Raw genomic sequence first — 21801 nt, 5'->3', positions numbered from 1 at the left:
CTCGTCATGCCCCCCACGATTTAGTAGGTTTTACTTCTACTCCATTTGATTAGGTAGTTGTAAATGGAACGTTGCAAAGTACTTGTTGCCTGGGCGAATTTTAAGATAATTTCGCTAAAGTCAGTGCGTAGGTTCTAGGTTGGTGCACTTTATAGGACAGAATTTCTTGATTACAATTGCTGTCCTACTTTCGACGTTTCTCGTTCCACTTAGTTGTTTTAGTATTGTCTACTGTGCCAATTTTGGGTATGATGTAGTTGTCTTTTATTCTGTGGTCAACGAGACACTGAATGCCATGCAAAGCATTTAACATGAGGTCTGGTAAGATTAGAACGTGGGACACGTGACCACTGAGATTTTGAAGGCTGAGAGTGGCTTGAAAAACTACTTGCACGAAAATTTTAGACGTGAACCAAGAAACATGACAATGAATAGGCAAAATACTCCATTTTATGCATTGCATATGCTGCGTGTGCTCTCGTTCGCAGACACTGATTAGCAGATAATTAGCAGGCTGAAAATCAATTTTGAAATTCCACCCATTAAACCCGCTTTTTGTCGAGGCAAGCGTTATCTAATCATTTTATTCAAGCATTTGGATAGACCTAGCCACATTTCGTGGATGAAGCTTTACGCACGAGAAGATTCGCCCTTCGTTTTTATTGATTATATTTCCATTCCCCTGGGTTTGAACGTTTGTCGGTCGATATTTCAATCTCCACGTTCATAAGTCTAGCTGTTTGTGGAAGACAAGCGTGCAAATTAATCGACTGTCAACAAGAAACCAATAACAGCTAGGTTTCAAAGAAAACTTACAATCGTTTGGGGGTGGATGGAATACAGTCAACTTTTGTGCGCGGAAGTATTGGTTTGTGAGGACCGTTTCAGCATACAACGGATCTTCCACTCCGAATATATGATCCTTGATGAAATTTCTGCAGAATGAAAAAAGGTAGACAGTGTGTTTCCTGAAAACTTGCCACGATTCAGCACCAAGCATGTGGTGCAGAAAGCTATATTAGCAAAGTGATCATGCGATTTAATGTGAAAGACAGAATGCAAGCTTAGCCCAACCTGCCGACTAGAAACAAAGAGGACAGGAGGCAACGTATCTGTGGTTATTAGTAAATCGCTTGACCGCAATTATTGTCTGTTTGCAAGCGATTTGCAACATGCCCCAAAATATGATACCTGCCACAGCAAAAAATGAATTACATGTGCGAAATCATTTCAGTCCATTGAAACGTGCGTTAACACTTTTGAAGTGGTCGCAGACGCCGTCCCCTTTAGATGGTATAATGAAAATAATGTTTAAGTTATCGTACATATCTAAGCTGTTTACCCCACAGTGAGTTTCAGAGGAACATTGATCAACGCGTTTAAAACTTCCCACTGCTTTCTTCCTCTTTCCAGGAAGCCAGCTGGTGACGAAAAATAGTTCGATAATAGTTGCACCCGTAAATATGTGTGACAAGGTATTTCGCCAGCTGAAAAAGCGAGTGAATGTCACAAGACAGATGAACACTTCCCTAACAGGCGTCTTAGCGGCCTTCGAGGAAACGATAAAGGGGAGGCCTACGTGATGCTGCACGTTATAAATGAAGTATTTCAGTAGTTAATACGTTTTACCGTACATAGTATAATCTTACCAGATAATCAGTGCCCGTCATGACCAACATGAAGCTAGAAATACTTTGTTGATTTTAAAAATCTTCAAATGCATAAAGCACCACCGGATTAGACAAAAAAGATGTTAATTCTCCAAAACTAGAGAAAAAACTGGTTTCCAGGGATACAAATTCCGGCAATCTAATAGCCTTCTTACTCTGAATAAAATATTGCCACATCTGCTCCCCAAACAAAACGGAAGTTGTTATACCCTGACATAAAGATTGCTGACAAAATATTGATTTTTTTATGTATGGCTCACAGTGAAAAATAAATTTGAAGTTGTCACGTGGGAGCCAAATTTGCTAGCGGAGCCGTTTTCCTACAGTAAACCATTATGTAAAAATCGTAGGCCATAAGTAAAGTGTCTTGTTGCAAGATGAAATTTTTACTTGTCGCTAGCCAACCGCGTTACCGAAACTAAGGTGCTTATCTGACTGCTCCTGTGTGCTGCGCTTACTGAGATATTTCGCCAGCCGTATGATTCATATAGCATTTGACCTTATGCTTAGAGCCAGCGGTCAACTGTTTAGACTAAAAAACGTAAAAGGTTATTCCACAAGTACTGAACGGTCTTGCGCTCTGCAGGCAATATCCTACCGTGCATGGTAAGGTGTATCCGATCACGTGTTATGAAAGTGTACTTATGTACTAGAGGCAAACACCTGATACAGAGAATTCAACAAAACAATTGTTGTCAGACAAAACAATTTTCTCGGATGTTTTGATGGTGGAGTTCTGAACTTTATACACAGCTGATCATTCCAGTCACAGGACCGGAATGAAAAACTTCGCGGACGCATGTGCCCATTAACGATTGTGGTGAGGATTTGTTTCAGTTTGTATAGTGCGAATAACCCGATAAATTGGCGGGAAACCGATTAACCTTTGGGGAGAAGAGCTGATGTCTTCGGTCGTAGACTTCAGCCAGAATAGAACGACGCTCATGGAATCTCATCTGGAGGCGGACCTAATCTAATGCGTGGAGCAGCCTGATATTCTGTGGTGGTATGCTAAGCTCGGAAGATGTCCAATGCCCCAGTATGATTACATGGGAGGCGACAACCAATGGGTTCGAATTTCTAACACTTTGGGAGAGATTACACAAAGAGCTACGCTAGGCGAAATAATCGCTTAACTTGGAAGGGTAGGATGGATTTCTCTAATAGTTGTAAGAGGTGTATGTCAAATTGTACACCATGTATGGATATGAATTCCAAATTTTCAGATAAGTGATGAATTGCGCGACATTCCTGAAGGCACTTCACTTGTTATTCGATCCGTTACAGTTCGACTTTTGCACACACGCTCACTACCGTTTTCGGTGCTTACATTATTACGAGGAAGTAGATTTTCCTAGAGTATGAGTGTTCTAAGGGTAAAAAGTTAAATGAGAGGCTTTGATAGAGGTGAGGATGAAGGCTTCAAGAAGAACTTTAACCCATTTGATTTCTTTTATTTAGACAAGGAGTGTATTGCTTTTCATTTATGTCAGTGTTGGCAAAACCGAGTGAAAAGTATGAGTAATGCAAAAGGCAATGGAATTTTATTGTTTACTTTCGGACAAAAGGTATAAAAATCTGGGTATTTTGTTCGCGAACTATCGACCACCAATTCAACAAGTAAAGTTAGCTCATTTCATTCAAGAAGAAGAGCCGGTTGTTCAAGCGAAAAAGTGACTAGATGATTAGAATCTGGGAATTTATTTTCAGATTTTTGTTTAACTTTTGCTGTCTCAACCGCGTGGGCAGCAGTCATCATTAAAATCTCAGTTCCAGAGCCTCATGGTGAGCCGTTTTCATAAACTTTCATAAACGTATGAATAAAAAACCATTTTATGTTGCTATTTCTCTGCTGACACGTGGGCCCCTTAGACTAAAAAGTTTGCAGTTCGCCTTCACTTTGTGGGAGTAGCAAATATACAGAACTTTGCATGAAAAAAGAAACTGCCTTACGCAGAATCCATTAGGTGGTTTTAACTAAAATTATCAATCTACCTGATAATTGTTTTGGTCAGTTAAACTCATTCTTTTTGTCGGTGAAAATATATTCGGTCCAATAAAATCCCACACGGCTTGATTACGTTTGTAGACATTGGGAAACTGTGGACCCACCGCTGTTTAAAGTAAACGAACTCATTGCTTAGTTCTTCCATCCCCGTGATCGGGGATCCATTGAAATTTTTTGATGAATCCAACGACAGAGCCATGTGACCGATTTTTGTTAGCTTGCTGCAACCGGTTCTAGAAAACAGTTGTGAAAACACTCGGTTTTTGTCAACCGGTTCACGTCTAATAACCCGACATGAATTGTGTAAGATAAAAAAAACGACTTTTGATGGAGCAGACGGCATGAATGAATTTTCTAACCAGGAATTATCGTTCACACATACTATTTTTTTATAAACTCACGGATAGACAGGAGACGAGAAGTTGTGGAAGCGAATGAGTCCGGAATGATGGAAACTGAACGCCTGTTGCACGCCCCACCTGTAAGACAAATTGAGTTAGATTGCACTAGCAAACGGATCGTTTGATGCAAAATAACGCTGAGTCAGATGTCCGCTTCGCTATTTATACATACAACTACGTTGGTTATATTGAGTTAGATTGCACTGGTAAACAGATTGTTTGATGCAAAATAACGCTGAGTCAGGAGATGTCCGTTTCGCTATTTATACATACAACTACGTTGGTCCTCACAGCACAATTTACGAATTTTCATACGTTTTGGGTTGCTGCAACAAACAGAGCTGAGCTAAGTTACGCTTAAGTAAAAGTGTTTTAGCATCCGGATAATTGGGGACAAGAATCATGCAAGATTTCTTGAAAAACTGTGCGTTGAGTTAAGTCCCATTTGTGGATAGAGGCCAGATTATAACGAATTGCTGTTGCTCAAATAAAAAAAACTGAACTGGTGCAGTTATTGGAACAGATAGTGTCCTCCTTTTAGTGACCCTCCGACCATTTACCTTTTCCAAAGACAGGCCTGTACGGAAGTCTCTATGCCGAGTGCCATATAAATGAACTTACAAATCAGATGACCAGATAGATGATCAGCCGTTTGTGACAGAACGGTCAAGTATTCACGCACTAGCCGGAATGTTGCGGGTTCGGAACTCTCCGAGTTTCGTGAGGCGCACACTGCAGATGATTCTTACCAAGAATAAGACATTTCCACAGTGCTTGAGCATAGACAGGCTTCAATGACAGAAGGATATCCCCATTGAGATTCAGGGTGTCTTGTGACTCATTATTACGGAACCAAAAGCACAGCATGAAGCTGTGAATTTGAGGTACATAAGCTCGATTTGTGTCCCAAACATTTAACTGATTGTGGATGAAGTATGAATATACAAGATAGAATACCATAGGAGTAGTGGTTCCTATCAAATAAACCATTGAGTTAATTTGAAGACGAGTTGATAATATCGAAATCGCATGACTAACAGAGTATCATATGTAGGACACCTGTCAGATTTCAGAATTCTCAGAACGTGTTGCTGGCTTGAAAGATAAAGCTGCATGTGGAGGCTCGATTACAAAGTTTTTTAGCATTTAGTTGAAAAGCCTGTTGAATGTTTTATAAATAACATCGTCACATAGGTGGGTGGATTATTCACTAGAGCACATCTGGCAGGAAATTCAAAGAAACGGAAGGTAGTTTGCTTGAACAAGGCAAGGCGAACTACCTAAACTACCTAACACTCCTGGAAAAGAGTAAAAAATTTGTTTCGCATGACTATTACTTAACTGCAAATGTAACTGCGGACAACAATTTCGGTTTCAAACTGAAGACGAACATTTTAAGGCAGCCTCGCCATTATCGACACGGCGCATGAGCAGTGACGCATATGTAGGCATAAAACACAGCCACGCCATTTACACTCGTTTTGATGCCGTCAATCAACTGGGCCTGATTTGACGAGGATTAGCGATTTCAATCAGGTACATCAATTATTTTTTATTAGTTGCACCAGATTGTAGCATCTGCCGTCTTAAGATAGTCTATTCGTTCAATGTAAATAGATAGGCCATAGAAACAGCAGTTGACCCGTCACGTGATCTTGTTAACTGAACGGCAGAAGCTAGCCGAACAAACTTTAAATCGATCGGGAAATGTGCCGTCCGACGGCTTCCTAGTTAGCGGGAGAAGGATAGCTTTACTCTTCCGATTTAAAAAATAACGTCGTTTTCCCAGCCCCAGTTAAAACGTTTGGCTTTTTATTGGCAGCAGAAAATAGGAGTCTATTTGTCTTTGCAGGATCGAATCGTTAAAATGCCTGGATACGCCCAAAGTTTTTGAAGCAATAAAGGGGAAATTTCAATTTCACCAGGTCTGGACATGTACATTACGTGAACAAGCTGAATGAGGTTTGCAAAACAGCCGAATTGATTTTTCTAGCCGGTTCAGTGTGCGAGCATACAGAAAACCACCTCTTATGCCGAACTTTCTGCGCCTCTGAAAAAAAATGGAAAAACCCTTGCCTGCTAGCTTATGCCAGTAATTATGTTCGGTGGAGACACTTGCGAGAGCATATCCGGCCCACACATGGTGGCAAATGTGAGCAAGCGACACTCGTGTAAAGATGCCAGCCAAAGCGTTGATTGTTCACGTAGTTGTAATCGTACCACTTAGACAACTAGGATAGGAGATTCTGAACAGAGGTAGCAATTCGGAGTAAAAGCGAAGGGGTTATTAAGCCAATGTGGCGGAGTTAAAAATATCTCATTACACATTCTGTCAAGCATCTCTGGTTGAAACAATACCAAATGCGGTATAGGCAGTTATTTATTGGGCAGAAATTGGCCACAAGTGGGTCCGAACCATATCAGCTATTTGTTGATCAATATGTGAACCCTACCGTATTTTAAAGAGAACAATAACGCGATGAAGGGACGCATTTGCGACAAATGGAGCAGCATGATCGATCTCGTTTTACAGCCTAAACAGTTGGCTACGGAGAGTGTTCGGTAAATTCAGCTTCCATCCAATGTAATAGCGAGAAGATCATCTAGTTCCCAAACCAAATTAATCAAGCAGTGGTCAATCGTGTTATTCGTGGAGTTCAAGTGTCTTCGAGAGTTAGTCTGCGGAGAATCCATCAGAAACAAAACAACTCCATAATTGCCGAAACGAAACTAGCCAGAAATCACGACATATACACTTGTTAGTTTATCGATTTGGTTTTTACGGGGACTCAGCTGAACCTCCGCTTCATCATACTCGTCAACCGAATGTGTTGCAAATAGACCGCTTCATGTTTCATTTGGAAAGACATTTGGGATATCGCAGGATCTTTCAATGAAGGAAACTATTCACAGGTTTCCTGAAAACTCCTGGTTTATCATACTCGTCAACCGAATGTGTTTCAAAAAGACCGCTTCATGTTTCATTTGGAAAGATATTTGGGATATCGCAGGATCTTTTAATGGAGGAAACTATTCACAGGTTTCCTGAAAACTCCCCGACAACCCACGACCACTTTTGCCTCCTTTGGGGCTCCTCAACTAGATCTCTTGTTTATCATATTGTTTGGGCAAAAAGGGTCTGAGCTAATATTTAAAAGCAGGAGATCATGGACACGTTTATCCACCAGACTTTTGTAGAATTTAACTAGAACAACTGATGCTACCCCAATCTCAGAGACTATAGAGTTTCTTTGCTCGTTGGTCCGCAGTTGTGAAGTGAAAACTTCGTCTTTTGTTTTTAAACTAAACCAACGTGTGTAGGGATCGCCACAATGGAAGCTGACTATGTGAGTTTGAACCTCAGTCGTCGAAATGGTAACAATGATCTTTTCCCCTCGGCCACCCAGAAAATCAATATATTGGATTAAGGTGAACGATGTGTGCTTGTCTTGGATTATGCTACTTATTCGGACGGCAAAATAATTTGAGTTAGGTCCATTCATGCAGATGATTTTTCTCCATTTTCACGAGTCCAAACTTTTTAGTTCTCTCTGGAAATTCACTGGAAGAACAAGGTAAGTTAAATACAACCCTGGAAGACAGAAGTCTTGACTTGTTACTTATTAACTTGCAAACACTAGTGGACTTTTCTTAATCCGTTTCCGACAGATTATGTTGCCCACTTAGGCTTTTTGGAGAAAGACCTAATCGGTCTCAATTTGTCTCACTAAACACACACATCAACTTCTGTTGAAAATTGGGAGCAGCCCTATAATATATTTCTCCTGTTCAACTAGAGTATCACCCTATCCTCACTTGCAGGACTTTCCATACGTCCTATCCGTTTCATTAGATTACGATATGTGCACTATCAAAGAAAATAATGAAACTTACTTTGAAATTAGTGGACTTGAGTGGACTTGAGTCCAGAATTTTTGCAGAGGCTGAGTCTCTTTGGCGTCCAAGCGGATCTGAAGAAGGTAGTCCATATCGCCTTGCGGAAAAATAATAGGATAATCAAGCAATAATAAAGACATTAATGTAGAATTTAAGAGTGGACTACTTTTTACTGGCAGACACAACGCTGCAAGAACGAACGCAACTCTCCGTAGACGAGATGGTTGAAGGCATATAGGTATGCCGAAACCTCAGTCATTTTGTTTTTGACTCAAGTATTTACTCTCAAGAACAAGGTTTGGCGATGGGATCACCAATATCCCCGATTTTGGCCAACATGTACATGGAAGACTTTGAGCAGAAAGCTTTAGAAGGATTTGAGTGTCCATCAAGGATGCGATCAGTACATCATTAATATCGTAGATTATGATCCACAGCTTCACATACAAAACGTAGAACCCAGGTGGAGTGGTCCTGTTTGACTTCTTGGAAAGCGCGCTTTTAAAGCATTTCACAAATTGCGCTGCTTTCTGGAGTGACTGAGCGCTTTCACTGTGTGGTTCAATGACAAAGTCTACAAGCACTAATGCAACAGAGTGGCAGCCGAACATGAAAGGCGAAAACAATCAGATGCATTATCGTTTTAGATGGGAACGTTTGTCACTATCTTGAAAGCCATGTTGAATAATCTCTTTAAGTTCAAAAGTCTAAAAAATGTATATCGGATAAAACTGGCTGAAATTTTGTTGAACATACGTTCATGAAACCTTGTTTTGGAGTACGTGAGAGTTTAAAACCAGGATCAGAATATGGACATACAATATGTGCTCTACTGTATGTACATTCTGTATGTCAACTAACCCCGATCAGACAGCTAACATTGGCTAATGCCTGAGCGGTGAGCAAATTGATGACCATCCGCTTCACTTCATAGCGGCCTCTTGCAGTGACTCGCTAATGATTCAAAACTCAAGAAGTAGCACGCGCATAAAGCCATTTATGACAGCTATTCATCCCTGAAACTGTGTTAATTTTACGTATGTGGATCTCCTGAGCTGCGTTTTTTGCTCGTATTTGGGGTCGACCTTCATTCTTCGTCCCCTTCAACCACCAGGTATGCCTTGAGTTTGTAGATTCTGCTTGATGGGACTGAGTAACATCCTTCGGAAGCCACCGTGAAGTGGTCTATTAAGCGGTAGTGACACAAAGCCGCAGTAAAACAGGATCAAAGTGTCCCACAGTATTGGCCCCATCATTCACCTTGCAGTTAACAGAGAGGGAAAATTGCATCGATTGCACCAACCGATCGCTTTCAGCAAGGCAAACGACGAAGTTCTGAAGCCTGCTAGAATGAATCCTATTCGGGATATCAAGCCAGATTCACATGGAATGAACTAGTCTTTTTAGTTGAAGGCAGGCAACTGACAAGGTATTCTCTATCGTTTACTTACTCTTAAGGTCTGTGTAGGAATACAGCACAACGTATCCAAAACGTCGTGCTTCATCTGCAAACTTGTTACAAGGGAGAAGTCATTACCATTACTAGAATTTTTGTGAGCTGTACTTAATCACTAAAGGAGTAACGTTTATGAGATAGCCCACCTGCGACTCTCCAAACAAGCTAAATTTTACCTTTCAAGGTAAGCACGCAAGTGAAAGCCAGAATAAAGAACTGCAAGGTGTTGTTGAAATATCTGCATGGACTGGCCTTGGTTTCCTGGATATTCTCTGCCTCCCCGACCCACCGTCAAACCACATCTTAACTCGACATAGCATGAGATGTGAACCTATAATTTCAGAACCCGTAGTACATCAAAACCTTCCTCAATCGACGATCGACCGAACAAGAAACGGATGCTATAACACTACCCATTGGATTGCTGAAAATTCTTCGAAAACTCTTGGCCGGTTCCGCCATTCTTGGGAATTAGTTGACGAAAACTAGAGTGCCTCGGCTATCTAATGTAACCCGAGGAGTGTTTTCTGCGACTTAGTGACTAGTGTGTTGTCTCTAGGCAATGTAACGCCACATCTCGAATATCAAACCAAGTTAAACAAGGAGTGACCTTGAGCAGCACATTTAGTTGAAGAATATCATAAATGAGATTTGTAGATGGATTCATTTAAGTATTCTTTAAAACCAGATTAGCTTGCAACCGAGAGTTGTTGGAAAAGCTGTCCATATTCTCTCATTTCTTCCAAACGTGATGAATGTAGATGAACAGCCTTTGGCTAACGGGCAACGAATTTCAGCAAAAAGTGACCCGAGAATCCACTTGAATAACAGAATGATCAAACTGCGTGAGAAAAATAAAATTTTAAGGACCACTTTATGGTATGGTGAAAGCTCGTTGGTCTTTGCAAATCCTTGTTTCTCGTTCTCCACCAACCCATAACTGTCCTCACGGCTGTGGACTAGCTGTTCCCACGGGATTTCATTTGCTAATTTTTTTGGTGTTTGTAATATTAATTGAGGTTAATTTTTTCCAAACCGCATATTTAATCCATTTCTCTCTCTACAATGCTTTCTGTGCTCAGTATTTTTTGAAGGGCAGTACTGGAAATCAAAATACCGATCGAATATCTTTTTCATCATGTTCAAATTCTAACATTCCTACCGATTTCAAGGGTTCTTTACAGCCTATATGAAAGTACTCAATTCCTTGTTTTTATTTAAAGCAAAGTCCGCAAAAACCTCGTAGTTAACAGAAAAATAGTTTCTTCTTAATAACTGCAGGTCTGCACACAAACCTGTTATCAACCTCTCTAGGGTAGTAGAGTTTATATGGTCTACTACCCGAACTTTACACAGTTTGAAGTGACCAAACCAATGAGATCAGTTGTCCGCGCATCAAACGACGCCTTGGTCGGATTTTGTGGTCAATAGTGTCATACAGTCCTTTAGTTCATGGTTACAGGAGCTTGAGGGAGAGGACTCTGGGTATACCAAGACGGCTCAAACAGTTTATCAAATTCTTTGAAAAGCTACAATAAAGAATACTTGGTGCATATTCTCAAGTCTCTTGATCTTAGGTGTCGTAACCATGTAAAACCACACCGTGCTTGCCAGTGGCTAGTTTCTAGGTCACATTTAGCACACTGAATTATTTGACTAGCTTGGGTTGTCCTGTTACAGAATGGCTTATTGCGTCGATTCTATCGTTGTTTCAGTGATAAAACGGAGGGATACGAAATTCGAGTCCGTTAGCCGATCATATCGGGTCTCTGATTGGTTGGTTTTCCTCCTCATTCGCGCGTCATCTGCGCAATCAGCCGCCGTACACATTCCACTGGCCAGCATTATGCTGTGCGTTTAGTTCAATGAGTTACATAAAACCTGTTGAATACTCTCACATACCTTGTATACTATAACAATATGGTCACAACCGGAAGGCTATTTTCGCAAAACTGTCGAGTTGGAACTATATCCATACTATTAGGTTGAAATCAAGAACGTGAGAAAAGCCAGGAAAATCAGTCTGGTTACCGTCGATTAAAAGCAAGTCGCTGGTTCTTGCGGTTGAGGGTAGATCGTGAGCACTTTTTACATTCAGTAAAGTGCCACATAAGCTGACGATGTTTTGGACTCATTGCGGTGCACAAAGTAGTATCATGTTATACAAAACTTACACATCATGCGTTGCTGTAATTCACCATCCAGTAGTATACGTCGAAGTGCACAAATCGGATCGGCCTGCCACAGAGCAGCTAGATCTTGATCGAACTGACAAAATTGACTGAAATCGGGAGAACATGAAAAAGATTTTGCGTTTCTTGATAGCGGGATGTCATAGTTTGACGAAAAAGGATGATCCTTCAGCGAGTAATTTGTCAAAGTTTTTCTCTGTCCAATGAGTTTAATCTAGTATTTTTATTATATGCGTGCGATGCCTAGGTTGTTGTACACTTGTACAACTTACAATTTACGCAGCGTGCATTTATCGTTATACTTTAAACGGAGCATCTTTCGTAAACCGTTTTCTCGTTGTAACGTGAGTTTAGTTTGCAAATTATTAGTCTGTTTTTTTGAGACTAACTCTTATTTTCCTAGAAAGTGAGGATTGTGGGGTGAAATGGCAGACCTTAGGCTTGGCGATCAGACACTAGTAGTCTTGAGGTTACAACTATATATATATATATATATATATATATATATATATAATTTTAGTTGAGAATCCTGAGGCTTTCTGTGCTCAGTATTTTTTGAAGGGCAGTACTGGAAATCAAAATACCGATCGAATATCTTTTTCATCATGTTCAAATTCTAACATTCCTACCGATTTCAAGGGTTCTTTACAGCCTATATGAAAGTACTCAATTCCTTGTTTTTACTTAAAGCAAAGTCCGCAAAAACCTCGTAGTTAACAGAAAAATAGTTTCTTCTTAATAACTGCAGGTCTGCACACAAACCTGTTATCAACCTCTCTAGGGTAGTAGAGTTTATATGGTCTACTACCCGAACTTTACACAGTTTGAAGTGACCAAACCAATGAGATCAGTTGTCCGCGCATCAAACGACGCCTTGGTCGGATTTTGTGGTCAATAGTGTCATACAGTCCTTTAGTTCATGGTTACAGGAGCTTGAGGGAGAGGACTCTGGGTATACCAAGACGGCTCAAACAGTTTATCAAATTCTTTGAAAAGCTACAATAAAGAATACTTGGTGCATATTCTCAAGTCTCTTGATCTTAGGTGTCGTAACCATGTAAAACCACACCGTGCTTGCCAGTGGCTAGTTTCTAGGTCACATTTAGCACACTGAATTATTTGACTAGCTTGGGTTTTCCTGTTACAGAATTGCTTTTTGCGTCGATTCTATCGTTGTTTCAGTGATAAAACGGAGGGATACGAAATTCGAGTCCGTTAGCCGATCATATCGGGTCTCTGATTGGTTGGTTTTCCTCCTCATTCGCGCGTCATCTGCGCAATCAGCCGCCGTACACATTCCACTGGCCAGCATTATGCTGTGCGTTTAGTTCAATGAGTTACATAAAACCTGTTGAATACTCTCACATACCTTGTATACTATAACAATATGGTCACAACCGGAAGGCTATTTTCGCAAAACTGTCGAGTTGGAACTATATCCATACTATTAGGTTGAAATCAAGAACGTGAGAAAAGCCAGGAAAATCAGTCTGGTTACCGTCGATTAAAAGCAAGTCGCTGGTTCTTGCGGTTGAGGGTAGATCGTGAGCACTTTTTACATTCAGTAAAGTGCCACATAAGCTGACGATGTTTTGGACTCATTGCGGTGCACAAAGTAGTATCATGTTATACAAAACTTACACATCATGCGTTGCTGTAATTCACCATCCAGTAGTATACGTCGAAGTGCACAAATCGGATCGGCCTGCCACAGAGCAGCTAGATCTTGATCGAACTGACAAAATTGACTGAAATCGGGAGAACATGAAAAAGATTTTGCGTTTCTTGATAGCGGGATGTCATAGTTTGACGAAAAAGGATGATCCTTCAGCGAGTAATTTGTCAAAGTTTTTCTCTGTCCAATGAGTTTAATCTAGTATTTTTATTATATGCGTGCGATGCCTAGGTTGTTGTACACTTGTACAACTTACAATTTACGCAGCGTGCATTTATCGTTATACTTCAGACGGAGCATCTTTCGTAAACCGTTTTCTCGTTGTAACGTGAGTTTAGTTTGCAAATTATTAGTCTGTTTTTTTGAGACTAACTCTTATTTTCCTAGAAAGTGAGGATTGTGGGGTGAAATGGCAGACCTTAGGCTTGGCGATCAGACACTAGTAGTCTTGAGGTTACAACTATATATATATATATATATATAATGTTAGTTGAGAATCCTGAGGCGCTTAGCCCTTACAGTGGTTTGTGTCCACAGACTGGTCATTGAGGTAAACACTAATTTATTCCAGAAACCGACAGGATACTGCATCGATGATCTTCCAAGTTCTATTCTCTGATTCCAGAGTTTTTCATAATAATTCACCAGAAGTTGCTCTTTGCGCACAATATACGCACTTTACAAATAGATTCCGACTTACCATGTCGAATACTCTTACACCAAACTCAATTATCTGTTATTTTGAGCTCTCTAACCTTTAAGGAGATCGGTTTCCATTTCTCCTCATATCCGATGAGTAAAGGACCATGTATGGCGCTTTGTAATAAGATTTAGGAAGCCAAAAACAGTATAAAAGTTCAAAACGTTATGCTTTTACTGTACAGATATATACACTTGGGTTCTGCGTTAGATGACTATGCTCTGCTGATAGGTGACACTAAAATTTTAGAACCGTGATTCATTCTTCTGGAAAAAATGCACCTGCAAAAAGTACGAAAATGCCACTCTCTAGTACAAGCTTCTTATACAAGCTGGGATGCCTAAATCGTGAGCCCACTGGTCGTACAATTAGGCTCCCATACACCGAAATGCTGACTGTACTTACAAGGCATCTTTTGTTTACTGATTGTTAACCAGGATTTCCGCTAAATGGGGTCAGCACTCTGCCCATAAACACATGGTGGCAGGTCTGGATTATTGTACATTTTTCTACTTAGAGCCCTTTGAATCGGACTGCCACCGTTAGTTCGCCTTCGCAGTTAATTTATCTAATCAACTTAGTTCACTTCTCACGACTTCAAAAAAACTTTTTCATTATTATAGCAGTCCGTTTGCCATGTCTTTGCTTGTTAGTGTCAACCACCAAGGCATATTCCGGAGCATGGTATACCGTATCATCTTGTTTGCTACTGATCAGCTAAGTGTGTTACCCGAAATTCTCACAGGTATTTTTCCAAGCGATCATCAATTTGTGCTACATTCCTGTCACAATAGTATTCAGCTAGACCTTGTTAGAGGCCGGTCCCATAGACTTGGTTCCTGAATATCAGGAATTTCGGCTTTAAACCCACTTGAAATCGTCTACTTCCTCAAGAGTAAAAAAACTTCAATAATCGGAAACCGTAAGCAGAGTACCCAAGTGCCGTTTGCTTTGAAACTTACTAAGGACTGAGCGTTGCACCTTGATGCGAATGATTGTGAATTGCACTGCAGTCTTTACCAGTGTCCTCTGCATAGACGGGAGCAAATCGGTCCATATCACTTCCTGAAAGTTCAATGAACCACAGAAAATCAATCATAGTGTGTTTACCTTTAGGCGAGTTATCTATAACATCAACAGTCACTATACAAAACGCCGTTACTAACAAGTTAATATTTCACTTTACAGGAACCCCCGTCAACGGTATCTGTATCGCTAGCCTTACAGAAATGTTCTGGGCTGTTTGTTGTGTATCCATTCGTAAATAGAAGTTACTGTTTATATGATAGGGCGTGTATGCGTGTTCGACTGACCAGATAGACGTGGTTCCAATCTAAGATGGCGGCTGTTCACTTGGTAATCCTCGGCCAGGTTTCCTTCTTCCCAAGCCAAGGCTTGTCCGAAATTAGTGGCAAACCACACCAACGGAAGTATGCTTTACCTTTTGCATTTAAAACACAGGTATAAGCAGTATATGTGATTGAACCAATGAAACTCGATGAAGCCAAGTAATAGCTACGGATACATGATTCTAAGACCGACTAAAATGGATGTTCGTTTTCAAATATTATTAAACATTTCATCCTTCACTCACAGTTCTAAAAAAGATCTAGCAGGAAAGTGCAGCTACCCGAACCTGTGACTTATCGATCAAAAGTTGTACATCTTAACTAATGACTATATTCTGTTTAAACGTGAGTGACTTTTTGGCACTCGAAATCAAATTTTTTGACCAGAATGCTTTAGTCCATATTTTGTTCTGAGATCTGAACGAGCAGTCTTCCTCAATGGAGATGAAACAGCCGTATGGTGTGTTTAGGCTTTTCAAGATTAATTTGTTTTTTTTTGTTGTTGAATGAAATCTCGATTAAAATCAGAATACCCGTGATTTGAATGAAACGGAAATCACACTCAGCTTTATTGGTTGTCCTTCGAATGGCAGTGTTCAGCGCACGTGACTTTATTCTGTCAGATTAGCCGTTTCAAAGAGGCACTGACAACCTTATGACAACACTTGAAGTAACGTGAATGGAAAATTTCACGATCGGTTGCAAAGTTGGGAAATACAATTAAATAAACAAACTTTTCAAACGTATCTCACACGTATGTAAGCGAGAAGCACAGTAGATAGTGAAAAGAGTCAGAGCAAAATTTATTTCAAGGATGCAAAATCTTGTTCAAACCAAAAAATTACCGGATTGCTGTTATTGGGGGCGATTTGGCCACATCGATCTAGTTTAGCAGCATACCACTAATATTTTTTACTATCCGGACACACACCGTAGATCAGATGCCCAGCTGTTACTTTTTGGGCTCAAATACATGGTTTCTCTTACCCAATCATACTTGTACTGGGGCAGTCATAGTCGAAACTCCTAGGGAATTGCAACAGCAATGTTTATTTGCGCATTTTAGCCACGAACTGACCACCACTTTTTTCAAACTGACGTTGAGTTGTCACCCATGTTTCGATTTTTTTCAGATCGTCTACTTCATTGGTAATATTTGAAATCTGAAATATTGAAGCTCTGTGTATACTAGAACAGCCCAGTTTATCTGAGCAGAGGTAATTTGAAAGAGAACTTAACATCCATATAATGTACATCCTGTCGTCTTGACTCGGGCATCCATGACTCGGACAGGACATGTTTAAGTGAGTAACTTGTGAGACCTACTCTTTACTTGCTCGTTTGCCATTGCTTTAGCCCCAACAAACTCGGGAATAGCATCGCCTTTGCCTGTTTCCACATTCCACTGAACCGCAAGACCCAAGGTGAATGGTGTTTGTTCCAGTGGAGTTGAAAAGTACTTCCTCGTGGCCTGGAACGTCGTGTGCTAAATGACGAAATAATATTGGTCATCAGGTTGCAGTGAAAAAAACGCCAGAGGTATACGTTTGAGATATTTGAAAAAACGTGTTGTATTATACTGTCATATAGAGCAGCGAAGAAAAGTCAAATGTGACTGGTACAAAACATGCAATTTGCTGCAGACTCTGGGCCACGTAAACTCAGCTAAATGCTGTTAACAACGGAGTTTACTAAATCCATTCCGTATGATATTATTTCACTAAAATTATTTCTAGCGGGAACTTGGGGTCAGCATATCTGATAAGCAGCAAAGAAGAGTGCAACCTGACATGCGCTGTCGAAGAGCTTTCAGCAACCTTCAAAATCGTGATCCCTTAAGAAAATACCGTTGTCTAGTTTGAGCTCAAATGTGTGAATCACTTCCATCATAAGTGGCTGCGTCGAATAAGCGTTACAGTCTTCTTATAGCATAATGTCAAAGTTAACCAATCGCTCCACAGTAACGATTTTCGGTGCCGAATAGTTGGCTGTATTCAGGCTAAATAATCTGGTTGCCATATTCGCAGTTAATGTCTTCATAATGTGCGAATATTGGACAAAATATTGGGCTTCCGATCAATATTACACCATCTTTTTAGGCAAAACATGACCGCTTACTCCAAAATGATCCATTTGCTCCTCAGTAGAGTCACCCGGGTAGTCTCTTAGAATTCTGTGGGATTTCTCATCTGTGTAGTGCCTTATCCCATTTTCTCGGAAAATCTCTCAGCTTTTTTGTGTCAGGGCGCAGCTGACTCATTAATTACACAAACTTGGAGAGATCAAATGTCATCAAAGAGATCACTCAGATTGTTGTAGAGACCTGTTGGCTACCGAAGAATTTGGAGATCAAATGACATATTCACTCTGAGGCCTTGACGCTTAAAGCACAACATAATAAAAAAGAAATGTACTTTAAAAGATCGATCGGCCGCTACGGTCGGAGAACCTCCAGTCGATTAACCTTTTTCTATGGCTGCTGATTTACTGTCTGAATAATGACAAGCACGAGCGTGTTTTGTCCATAAAAGGGGCTATTCCCTCACGTGGGCAAACAAATACAGCACATTAGCATACATATATCATTTATGGTTGTCCTTTTCTATAAACGAATGACGCAACACTTGTATGCTTGATGACTTTCTTATATGACATCAAGCCCGCTAGAAATGGTACTGTATTCCAGTTGATGTCAAGAATTGTTCGACTCATCTAGCTGAGCTGGAAAACTTTATTTTACTAGTTTAAAGAACTAATGCAGTGCTCCACCCCTATACAGCGACGTGATGGTGGTGTCCTCTCAGCTGATAACAAATTGCTTGAAAGTAGGTTATCCATTTCAGCATACAAAGAATAAGCTGACTACGCTATCTTCAATTGCAAGGTCTACCTGTTCGGTAGCTTTAGGTATCAGCCACCCAAATATCACGCCTTGTCATCAGAGAAAGCACGTTTACGTATTTGATCTTCGATAACACATGCTTTGCGTTTCTACCGCAAACTTTACTTTCCGAATATGACGCTTATATTCAAGTGAAATCAACAGTGAACTGAGATGGATTCTTCAGAGAGATTCTGGCCGCATTCAATAGACCAGAAAAATAAGTCTCCTGAGGGTTCGGTTTTCTCCGTGAGTTGTTTGTCTGTGTTCATTCAGCCTTTCTAGTGTGCAGGCCAAACTTGCTTACTGTGGATTACAATACTACCCTGACTTGGTTTGAAAATCACAAATTAACGGGGTACCTTCACCATCACTGATGCTAAGATTTTTTTTTACTTATCTACCCCGGGGAAGACCATAAATCTATAATTTTACGCAGAATTGTTTCACCTAATGTTGATTTCAGTTGACCGAACCTATTACTTTCCGTATGTGCAGAGTGCTCTTAGCCCACGGAGTAACTTCTTCATTATCCAGAGTGTAATGCTGGGCACAGTCAACGTCTACGCCAAACCATCAGTCTGTGAAAGTTAACTGCAGCGCGCATCCATCGACTTTCCAGGCTTAATTTCAATGACCTAGAAGGTTCATGACGATCCAAATGTTCCAAAGTAGGCATCAGTCAATTAGCTCCCCAGCAAATTGAATGCTGTCAACTAAAATATGACTTTTCCGGATTTAAAAGATATTTAATATCCTTGATTGTTAAAAAAACAAGTGGAAGTGCCCCAGAAGTTGCTTATAACCGTAACCTCACTATAAATATACCAAAAAACGTCTTTTCTAGCAATGGAACCGTAAACGTGTCGTAATGAAAAACAGACTTTCTGAGCTTACAAAATTATCCGTGACAATTTGGGCTGGGAGTTCATTTGATTTTCGTTCTCTTTCAACCATTGCTTCTCGCAGCTGGAGAAACAAAGAAAAGGCATAAACACAGGATCCTAGTGGACGAACTGGAAACTCTTAATTGAAAGTATGCCCACCAAGTGTTACGAGGATATTGTAAGGCGTGTTTATGAATTTGACCTGTTTGTTGCAATAATTCACGTATTAGCTTATAAATTGAAGTACTAGGTAGACAAAAAGACACCTTTAAGTATTTTCTGTGTTATATTTGATGCAGAAAATTTTGGCATGAATATTTGCTTGCTAACTGGCAAAACATCTTCAGCTAATACTGAACTTTTAATTCGAAATGTCAAGTTTACTGGCAAGGTGAGTTTGAGGAGCTGCATGCCGCGTATTGAATGTAGCGATGTATTTTAAAAGACCATTATGAGACATGAAACTCTACTATTAATAAAACTTCCGCTTACTGAGTGTGCCAAGCCTTGTGTGTCATACCCATCGACAGTATAATATTTTTGTATATTTCGAATTGATCTTTGGTGATTCTGTTTTTCGATATAATGATGAAGCAAAGGATAGCGCTGGCGCACGCGGCCAGATCTTTTTTTCGGGGAACTTCTTTGCATGCGATATTAGTATACGAAGACACTGGAAACTTCTCTAATCTACTCACCGTGACGGGTCTTAGCTTGTACCTTCTCGGATGCGAGAAGGAGCAAGTGGTTAGAGCACGAATTTACAGACCATCAGGTCCGTAGTTCGAACCTGGCCTCTGCCTCTCGACTTCCTTTGTCTAGCCTTGGCGACCTGGCAGTATCCCAGCCCTCGTGTTTCTTTCTGGTGGCAGGGCAGCGAAGCACCGAAAGGGTGCTACAGCTGAACGATTTATTTTTACGCACCTTCCTAGAGGAGTTTCATGTTATACCACGTCAAATGGGAAAATCACTTCTCGCACCGTTTAGGTAACGATTTATTTTACGCACCTTCCTAGAGGAGTTTCATGTTATACCACGTCAAATGGGAAAATCACTTCTCGCACCGTTTAGGTGAGTTTTCAGTGGTTATAAGCGTATTAAAGCGCATGTCGCATGAGAGTCGAAACGCGTGACCTCTCACTACCTGTCCTTAACGCGGAGAAAAATACCGGTGTTTGAACCGACTGAACAACGCCGAAGTTAGTTCAACCAATACATACCCACGGTGAGGTGTGGCCAAGTTTTTAGGCAAAGCGCTTTTGGTTCTTTTTAAGGGGTTACAAACTTTAACGGTGATTTTCAAAAAGTTGTGGTTACATACATCGTAAACCCTGTTGTGGTGCGTTTCAACCCGTAACTTCTTTACCATTGTCTATCAAATTTTAAACATATTCGGACCATATTTGGGTAAAAACTATTCAGGTGTTACTACTTTTGTATAGGCTAATACGTATTCATTTCGGAAAAGCTGATGTGCTGATAAGGTTTTTGTCAACAACATGAAAATATGAATAAATACTTCTACTTGCTGGTGTCTGGGTCCACAAGTTATTTTAAAATCAAAAATAAAGTTTCTCAATCGATTCATAGAATGATAACTCACTCTACTTATGGGATTCAGCTTCAGCAATTTTCTCCACATCCAGTTAAGGATTGATCTTGATGTTTTAATGACTGTCCTGTCTTACATCTAGATTACGGTTTTCCAGTGTACGCGAAAAAAAACTAAATCGAGCTTAGTGATAATGAGCTATATAAAAGAGTTTGGAGAGAGCCTGCATGTCACTTTGGTTCACTAGAGTATGGCATGTAGCTTATGCATTTGAACTTCATGGTCGACTAGGACAAACAGGCCTAAAATGCTGTGATCTTTCAAAATGATATGATTGCAAAGGGGATAACTGTGCAGCGATGAGTGAGCGAAAGATGAATCCACTTGAATATACCGTGGTTTTATCAACTGATTCAGCCTAAGCTGATTAAAAATGACAGTCCAAAATTCCATATAGGTTCACTTGTGGTCTGGTTTTTCTGCTCATCTGAATCCCTTAAAATGACTCGGTTTATCCAGCATTCGTTGTTTTTTTTTAAAAAAAAATAAAGTGAACAAGTAGTTAGCTAACTTAACCTCAAAACTAACCAGCCTAAAAAACGCACTGCAATGAGACGTAACTGCTGAATATCCACAGGTATAAAGAACCTAAAAAAATACTCAAGGGTGACTTAGGTGCGGAAACCTGCATCTTGGCAAGTAACAACATGAAAAAAGTTCTTTTGATCAGGAATAGCATACACTTACCGGAGTAGCATAGTCTGGGGTACCGGTATTCTGCGCAAAAAAAAACAGAATAATACCACTAGTTGACTGCAAAGTTAATTTTAAAAAAAACTCGAAGATAGAAAAATGATCTTTTTTTGCTGCATGAGGACATTGTTGATAGGTGTGTTTACAGCTTCGTACTAGTTATGGCCAAAAGTTACTCACACTTATTTCACCAACGGACATCCTTTCTACTTGTACTTCTGTTTTTCCTAAAACCGCAGCGAACAGCAATTTATAAGCTCACTCTAGCAGCCATAGAGGATAGAATCCCCGTGTACCTACTCGGTTCGACTTGGCGATGAAATGTGGAGGAGTGAAGCTAAGGGGTAACATTTGGTGAAGAGTTTAGTTCCGATTATTCA

General features: G+C 40.3%; 1 protein-coding gene across 1 annotated transcript in view; it reads right to left on the bottom strand.

The window, feature by feature from the left end:
- The window catches only part of T265_12511 (hypothetical protein), a gene marked incomplete at both ends in the record, with an annotated part of 67656 nt that overhangs the window by 1805 nt on the left and 44050 nt on the right, over positions 1 to 21801 (bottom strand). Inside the window, 7 exons of the mRNA XM_009164147.1 lie at positions 817 to 935; positions 7974 to 8073; positions 11646 to 11713; positions 14962 to 15064; positions 16675 to 16834; positions 19127 to 19198; positions 21416 to 21445. Coding sequence (XP_009162411.1) covers positions 817 to 935; positions 7974 to 8073; positions 11646 to 11713; positions 14962 to 15064; positions 16675 to 16834; positions 19127 to 19198; positions 21416 to 21445 — 652 coding nt within the window. The remainder of the gene's footprint in view (positions 1 to 816; positions 936 to 7973; positions 8074 to 11645; positions 11714 to 14961; positions 15065 to 16674; positions 16835 to 19126; positions 19199 to 21415; positions 21446 to 21801) is intronic.

This window comes from Opisthorchis viverrini (genome assembly GCF_000715545.1).
Source record: "Opisthorchis viverrini unplaced genomic scaffold opera_v5_3, whole genome shotgun sequence".
NCBI lineage: Eukaryota > Metazoa > Platyhelminthes > Trematoda > Opisthorchiida > Opisthorchiidae > Opisthorchis > Opisthorchis viverrini.
The sequence above is the reverse complement of the archived record's forward strand: the minus strand, read 5'-3'. Positions and strand labels throughout refer to the sequence as shown.